The 9,383-nt window shown below is 24.3% G+C and overlaps 1 protein-coding gene across 1 annotated transcript; it reads left to right on the top strand.

Moving 5' to 3' along the window:
* Window positions 1-4,801: 4,801 nt before the first annotated feature.
* VNE69_10176 (uncharacterized protein) lies at window positions 4,802-6,769 on the top strand (the record flags this gene model as incomplete). Its single annotated transcript, XM_065474899.1, has 1 exon — window positions 4,802-6,769. One exon carries the CDS (start codon window positions 4,802-4,804, stop codon window positions 6,767-6,769), a length of 1,968 nt encoding a protein of 655 aa, XP_065330971.1.
* Window positions 6,770-9,383: the final 2,614 nt, after the last annotated feature.

The raw sequence follows: 9,383 nt of genomic DNA on the forward strand, positions 1-9,383 counted from the left end.
AAAACAGAGCCGAGCACAGGTATACTGCTTAAATCGTTTCAATACTATTTTTAAATTATTTTAGCGAGTATTTTAGAACGACGTACTTTACAACAAAGGGGTTATAAAGACCAGAGTTTTAGGTTTATTATTTTTATCGCAAGAGTAATAAATTTGAGATAAAAAAAGTAAAACACAACTATCTATTTGCATTTTACATAAGAACACACCAAATAAATACCTCGAAGTGTTTGGATAAAGATTTTTCTAATATAGAATATCAATTATAGCTGTAAAAATAAGAAATATATATATATGAGAATTGCAATAAAACAAACTCTTATATGATCAAATTAATAAAAAATTATTCTGACTGCGTATTTATTTGATGTTGTTTCATACTAGTGAAAACAACTTTTATTACTTCTTATATATTTACTTTACAAAGAATTGTCAAATACAAATATTCATAAAGTCTAAGTATAAAAAAATATCTTTGAATTTATATTATTTTAAAACGTCTAAATTTATGTTAAATACAATCGAAATATAATATCTTAAAAATTACATAATCTCCTACATACGAAAATGTTTTAGCGTATCTAAAAACCTTAAGTGTTATCAAGAAATTGGCTTTCCATTATTATATTTCTATGTATATGTGCTTACAGGAATTTTAATATTTTTCATAATGTCTCAATTCTTCTACTAAACTAAGTTTATGAGTTAATGTATCTGTGCTATAACATGCATGAACTTATTTCTCATGTCCTCTTGCAGTTATTAAATACATTTTTAAAATAAACCTACTTAATAAATTTTTATAAAGAGCGATAAAATTAGCGAGGTCATGTTAGATTATAACCCATAAATACCGCATTCGTTAGGCATTAATATTATGAGTAAAGCATAAATATCCTACCATCCTGCCAAAAATTTAATTTGAAAAGAATATTTTCAAAATAAAAAAAATATATTCATTCAATGAGATATATATGTATGTTTAAATATAAAAGTAAAAATTTTTTAGTGCTTATGGAAAATTATTTAGTAACGAAGAGAATTTTTATTGACTTACATTGTTTTTTATGTGTTAGGTTTCATTGGCGCAACATTTTGAGCCCTAACTTGTCTCTCTCTAGGAAAAACCTTAGAGAGAAACGAAAAAACAAAAACAGTTATCTTTATAGAACTTCAAAAACTCATTAAAACCATTTTGTAATTCTTGATAGTTAAAAATTGCATCTTCTTTCCTTTTAAATTCTTTTAATATTACAGAATCGCACTTTCTTTTATTTTATTCCTCATTATTACCGTCGAAATTTGAGATATAATCATATTTCTTCTAATAAATTTGTAGTCTATCCTATTCGTTTTGTTTCTATATTAATATTGCAACTTGTTCGTCGTTGATAGATTCACTTGCTTTTGATTAGGATTTATGCCCCTCATTATATAAATCGTTACGTTATTAATAAATTTTGTTAAATATGCCCTCCTACGTACAACAAGTTACTGAACTATTTTGATTCTCAATTCGAATATTTACTTGTAATTTGTCCTCACCAACCATTTCAGTTTTTACTGTGTTTAATTTTTTTCACTATTTGACTTATTTTTTTTCTATATCCGTTTTGTCGGCCTGTGTCACATCTTTGTCTTACCTTTTGTTAATGTTATTATTTATTTTTTCAGTGCTTCATAAATTATTTTTATAGCCTTGAAGACACTGGAAGCGACAAACGGAAATTTTTGTTTAGTTATGTGTAGACTGGTTTTCAGAAAATGTACAGGAAATAACTATTGTTTTATATTGGTTTGAGAGAGTAAAAAATATAGTTTTATCAAAAATTTCGATTAAGTTTTCATCCCGTCTTACCTACAATAATTGGGCAGTCTATATTAAATATCGGGAGTTACTAACATCATCCTAGAACAATTCGTCAAATCTATAGTTGTTTTGTATAAATTTTTATCGACTGACCAGCATATTGCCCCAAATGAGAGTTGCATATTTTTAAACTAATATTTAGCAGCTCAAGACATACATTAGAATTATAATATTGCAAAAATCATTTTTAGTTAAGGTATATAAAGACTTAAGAAAAGACATTTTAATGAAATTTCAACAAAAGAATTAAATTTCAAGTTTTGTGGACATGATTCGTACAAAACATTCCACTACTGTACAGCCTGAGCTCGGATTCGGTAGTAAAAAATAATAAAGTTTTGACTCAGATCGTTACCTCATTTTATTTCATTTTTTATTTCTAGATTAGAATAGCTCTATCAAAAAAATATTTTAAAAGTATTTTAGTGTGTAAATTACATCTGATGTTGTTAAGTATTTTCAACTCTCGCGATATTACAGCCTCAATAGGTTTTAAATACTATTGTTCATTGGGGTTGCGGAATTGATGATCAATCCAAGCGTATAATTTGTACAAGAAAATTTTGCAAAGTAATATTTTATTCTCATATATAAAATTATGGATCACACAATAGCATCTAACCCGATAACTATTCCTGACTAAAAAATCATGAAGTTCAAAGTCCCCTCACTTTTAATTCTTGTATTAAATTAATTCTTCTCAGCAATCTAGATTACGAATTGTCCAAACTTTTTTTAAATTAATTACTTTATTATTTTTAAAGTGATCTCAAAATCAAATAAACAGATAACATATATGTATATGTGTAAAATAGCATTATTAATAAAATTGAAAGCAATAGTATCATTATATGTTATAGATGTTTCTAACCACAACTTCAATGTGAATTAAGCAAGGTATATTATCAGACCTTTATGTATCATCTATTATATAATTTTTGCCTAAAAAACAAAATTAAAAAAAGTTTGTTAATTATATATATTTGAAAACTCTTAATGCATTTAAAAAAAAATGAAACTATTTTGCATGCACAACTTTGTCTATAACTTAGCAAAAAAATACCAAACTTCATGATTGTTTTTTCATTGTATGTCTTTTTAGATGCTTTTGTTTAAATTTTTTTTTCATAACAAGAAAAATGTTAATAGAAATACATAAAAGATTATGACCATTAGAAATTTTTTTTAAAATTGTCTATGTGGCAAAAATAAAAATTAGATAAATTTTATACTAATAATTTTATAAGACAAGAAATTTGTAATATTAACCTATATTAAAATCAAATTTTACTCGTATACATTTCTATTTTTTATTATATAAACAAAATCGGAATTACTATCTACTCATAGCTCTTCCATAATCAATCTGGTTTTTATTGCAACCAAAAACAAGCAATTAAAATAAATGTTAGTTTGCACTTTCGGCAGGAACAAAAAAAATTAGTACGATCTAAAATAACTTAAATATCTAACTAAGTAACATAAGAAATATGATTAAAAGTTTTTTTGTTTGTGCTCTTGTATAATTATGAATTTAGACTAACATAAATTCTAAAACATTGTCAAAAATTAATACCATTTAAGACATTCACATATGCAATTTATAAATTATATGTGTATTATAAACTAAAGAATACCTCTGACCTTTGTTTTAATATTAAAACCCAAATCAATTATTCTTACCTCTAAAACTAAATATATAATCCTTAAGATAAAATTCGACACTAGATTTATACAAAAAAGTTTTAGTTAGATTTAGCAAAAGAAATTTTATCAATTATATATTGTAAAAGAGTAAGCTATGTGCCAATCATAAAGGAAAATATTGGAACAATGGATTAAAATTGTTGAGAATAAATTAAAGCACTAAAGTTTGAGTGTCACAATTTTTTTCTCATCGGCTTTAAAAAATTATAAAACAGGAAAAGGAAAATACAAATGATTCCGGTGTACAAAATTACTTGATGTGATTACTCTTAATTTCGCATCTAAAAAGTTTTGCTAATTTTTTGATAGAGAGGTATTATTGTTAATTATCTTATACATCTTATTATATCATCCTGACAATTATTTATTTTAAAGAAAAAGTCATAAATAAAATGTTACAAGATAAATACACCTTATAAAATTTAAATAGAAAATAAGAGTAAACTTCATGATTGGTTCTTTGATGGTTTTCTGTTGTTCTTATGAGGGTTTAAATTGAATCAGATTTATTTCGATATCTATACATATCAAAAGTATTTAAACATAATTTATAATCTAAAAGTTATATAAGGATAAAACAATTAAGAAAATGCAATCTTTGTAATCTATTAAAAAATATATTTAATGATTATTAATATTATTTGTCACAAATAAACATTAATTACTAAATAATTTACTAAAAGGAACATTTAAAACAAGGTTTTTATCATCATTATTTTCACATAAATCTTAATATAAAAATAGGCTGGCTTTTAAAACTACGATAGTCATTAGTTAATTGTTTGTGCTTATTATATCTTCATTATGTAAGTTGCTAAAACATTTTAGCAATTATCGCCTAAAATACTCAATTGCAGGTGAATATAAAGGGAGCAAAAGACATGAACAAGTGTAAAACACTATTTACCTCAATATTGTTTGTATTTCGAAAAGTCAATAATCGTCTTGAGTGTTGAAAACAAATATCTGATTTCTTAAAAGCAGTGAATACCGACGGTCAGGTATGTTGACCTCATACGTTAACATTTTTAGTTAATTCGGATTGCAAAGAACATTTACTTAACGTAAACTATAAATTTTATACTAAAATTAAAATAAAATCTATGATTACTCTCTTAAAAAAAAAACCATGAAAACTATTCTATAAAATTTTTAGAAAATCTTTGACAGGTTTCCAAATTAGTTTTTTACGTGAAATTAAAATTTTTTCAATTTTTACCCCACATGAAAATTATTCAAGTTCTTTCTTCAATAGTATTAGTCTACTCTTATAATTATGAGTACCTATATAATAATGTGAAGAATACTATAATAAGAAAAATAAAAGAACAAGATTTTTATATGATTTATCATAGTAAACGCTATTTGAGAGTTATGATCAATTTTGATGCAGATAACAATATTTTAAGAGGAAATATAACAGAGGATGTGTCTCAATCAGAAAATCAATTTTCACAAGATTTCTTTATTGCACGTGCCGTTTTCCTCGATCCTTCAAATATAGCTGTTGAAATCGAAAATCAACTAAAGAGAACTGGCAAAATTCTAGAAACTGATTTTATTGTTTTAGTATATAACCATCATGATTATAATAAATATAATGTAATGAAGGATTTAATTGAGGAAATTAAGAATTTAAATATAAAAAAAAACAGAACTTTTACAAAACTACATTACGAATACATTATTAAACAAAATTGTGATTTTGAGAAAATTTTATCAAAAGCAAAATTCGAAAAAACCTGTAATAATGTAGAATTAGGAAATTTCGATGTGCCCATTCATCATGTTCGTAAAAACTATAGAAATTATGTTAACTTTAGCATTGACACTGCGAAAATTTGTTATTTTTTTGAAATAAGTTACAATGAAATCGACGGAAATTACTTATATAAAAAGTTTATAGCCACAAAGTTGACCCGTAATAACTATTACAAAGATATACAGAGAGGGTTATATTTATTACATAATTTTATAAATAAAAAAGAAAGAGATTTACATCCACAATCAAGTGCATTAAAGTGCACGTATTATAGCATTAAATTTGATAATAAAAATTTTATAGAATTACATAAAGAAAATGGAAAAATAATTTTTAACCAAAGAGGTGTTAATTATAGTTATGCTCTACAAAAAAATGAAATGAAAGAAATTGAATCAACTTTTAAAAAAATCTCAGACATACAAAATGGTCTAGATTTTATTAAGGTTGAATTATTTTTTGACTTACTAGTGAATAAAAATGAAATAAAAACAATTCTTCATAATATCCTCAACAAGCCCGAATCCGCTATAAATTTAATATTTATTCATTTATTACTTTTTGATGGTGTAATAACCGAAAGTGAATTAAAACAACTGAGAAAAAATTTTAGGATACATGAAAAAAGAAGAACGTTCTTTAATGTTTTGAAAAACAAACCATTAAATCATATAGAGATGATTTCTCAATCGGCAAGTGATATGTTAAAACTCTGCATTTTCATAGAAGCAGAAAATTATATGAATGAAAACGATCTGGATTTTGATTCATTATTCTATAAAATTAGAAAGATTGGTAAACAGATCATCAAACATGAATTTAAAGAAGTAGGATCCTATAAAATTAATCATTCATTAAAAACAAAGATTGATTTAATGAAAATTTATGATGAAGTTTATTATCATTTGGATGACATTATAAACGTAAATGATGAGTTTGCAAAGATAGTATCCGAGATAATGTGTTTATTTAAGGGCAATGATAATTATTATATAAATGAAGTTAATTACAAAGGAAATCTAAATGAAATTATGAAGCCATTTAAATATAAAGAAGATTTTATCGAAAGAACTAATAAAGAAATATTAAATAAGTTGGAGATATATTCCAACGACAAAAAAATAAAAAAAATAATTGGAATAATACAGAAATCACCATTGAGAGAAACACTTGATGAAATAATAACAGAATCTAAAAATAAAAAAGATATAAATATATTTGATGAAAAAGAAATTGAAAATATAATGTCAGAGTATATTAGAAAAGGAAACAAAGAAATTGAAAAAATATTTAATGGTAAAAAAATTAAAAAATTCATAACTATCAAAAATGAAGCATTAATTAAAAAGTATAAAAATAAATTATATGAAGATTTTAAAGATAAAATAACACTTATCATGCGTGAAAACATAAGAAAAACTTTTACTTGATATAGAAAAATAAATTTTTTTTATAATTATAAAATTAAGGACCACGTTAAATTAATTAAGTACTTTCGAAAGTTTTTGTGCTAACTTTTAATTGTCAACAAACAATCTAAAATATAAGACTAGATGAGTTTACAATATAAAAAAAAATATTTCTATTCCATTTAAATCTCAGTTTTGTCATTTTTCTCAACAAAGCCTTTTACACAAATAGTATCTAAATAGTTCTTATTTTAGTTCTTTTATTGATGTATTTGTTTTCTGTGAATTTCATACCTTTCAAACACAAACTTTTTTTCTATGTTGTTTTTGAATTTCTGGTTTGTTATCAACACTAAACTACAGACATTGTCGTAATTACGAATGTAGTAACAAGTGCACAACTTCAGTTTGTTTCTTTGGGTGACTCATCGTGACAGTCTACTTGAGATCCTAAACATGTTTTTAAGACATATATGACAGATATTGTCTAAAATATTTCCCTATGTGAAGCAGTAATGTTGATCAAAGTTTGATAGATCACATTTGGTTTTTTTATTAACAATGGGTTCTTTTTTAGTTCATCGAAGACGTGTTGTTAATGTAAGGATGGTTTTACGACCAAAACACTTATTAAAAGTTCGTAAAACTAAAACAAACTTTAAAGCATAGAAGTTTACATACTTATAAATAATCTAGATTTCATTGTTATATTAAAAAAAATATAATCATTCTCCTTTTAAGTGTTTATTCATTATGATCATGTAGTGTTACAATTTAAAATTCAATATGTTTATTTTAATATTCTTTTCAACATAAACACACCAAGAAGACAATCTGATGTTTGTTTTAAACAAAATAAATACTATTTTATACATATGTTCATGATAAATCAACTTTACGTACTAAGTATAAAACATTAGAACGTTAGTTTAGAGTACAGATTATAATTGTATGCAATCTAATGTTTTTTTTCTAATTTATTCTTTTTTATCATGTTAATTTAAATTTGTCGTCAAAGGTAATTGGTTTTTATTTCATAGTTTTTGAACTTGAAAAATTTTTATATAAGCATCATATTTCTTATTTTTAACGTCATGCCCCTATTTAGTTTTTTTTACTATACGTAAAATACCGGATTTTTTTTTATATTATCAAATCGTTAGAGTAGTTTTATTTTGTGCTAATTGATAAGTATTATACATTGATTCTGTTGAATTGTTTTAATAGAGTTTTTTTTAACAGAATAAAATATGTTTTCAATATAGTATATATACATTATTAGTTTTTTATACCATGTGTAGTTTTAACATTAAAATTGTTATGAAATCTTTAAGCTTTTTAGCATAAAAAAAGACACATACATTTACAAATACTTTATCGATTTTCATAGAACAACTTGCATTGATACCTTAACTTATAACAATGAAGTTAAATGTTTATGATAGATTTATGATATATCATAAAAAAATATAAAAAAGATCGGTTAAAGGGCAGTCTGGTGGCCAAAAATCCCTTAAAAGGAATTTTTAAAAAAATCACCCCAAAAATGAAAAGTCAAGAGGAAAAAAATAAAAACTTAAAAATCATTTTAATAATTTTATCAAACAAATTCTCTTCAAAATTTCTTCTAAGCATAAATCTTAACAAAGAACTCTTTATTAATTTTTTTGTTCTATGCCTTATGGAAGTTTCACTTTTAACAGCGCTCCAATTACCTTCGATAGTATTAGTATGGCATGAATTATTTTTATTAACAAATTCTTTTGAATGATTAACCGTCTTATGTTGTTGAAAAATTGAACACAACCTAGAATATGAAGAGAAGCAATCACTATGTATGATAGATTCTAGGTTAACATATTTTTTTTAAAAGTTCTTCTAGTGTAGTTGCTCTTCTATTATCAACAGGAACAAACACAATTTTTCTTTGAGGTGTTCTTTCTACCATTCCGAAAATCCAAACTCCTTCTACCCATGGCCTCTATGGTATTTTAATTTACCAAACTTACTTTCATCTATTTCCACAACAATCCCAGGTCCTCCTATTATACCTGTTTCGACGTAAACAGAATTTTCGATGGAATTTACTGTTAAAGAAATGATTTTTCTTACACTTTTAATGCCAATTCCAAGAAATTCCGCAATAGTTTTATACTTTACATTAACAGACCATGATTTAATAATTAATAACATAGTATTAATTCCAAGCTTGTTATTGTAGAATGGAGTGTTTTTTAATAAAGACCATTTACTTCTACATTTAGACCAAGTACATCGAAAAATAAAATTTTCATTATATTTTTTACTTATAGAACCACATTTTATACATGATTTGCTTGTTTTTTCAATATATTTTAAAAAAATTTCAAAAAGTTTTTCCTCTTGACTTTTCATTTTTGGGGTGATTTTTTTAAAAATTCCTTTTAAGGGATTTTTGGCCACCAGACTGCCATAGCTCCAAAAAGATCCACATAATAAATGATTCTATAAATTTAGTTTTTTATTAAAAAGTTTAAATTTAAAACTAGACAAAAATCATGATTTAAAGTATGAAAAATCGTCAACAATCAATATAGTAGACCACAAGTTATTTCTTTACGTATATTTTTCAAGAAAAAAAAAATGTATATTGTCT

Source organism: Vairimorpha necatrix, chromosome 10, assembly GCF_036630325.1.
Source record: "Vairimorpha necatrix chromosome 10, complete sequence".
NCBI classification, from domain to species: domain Eukaryota; kingdom Fungi; phylum Microsporidia; family Nosematidae; genus Vairimorpha; species Vairimorpha necatrix.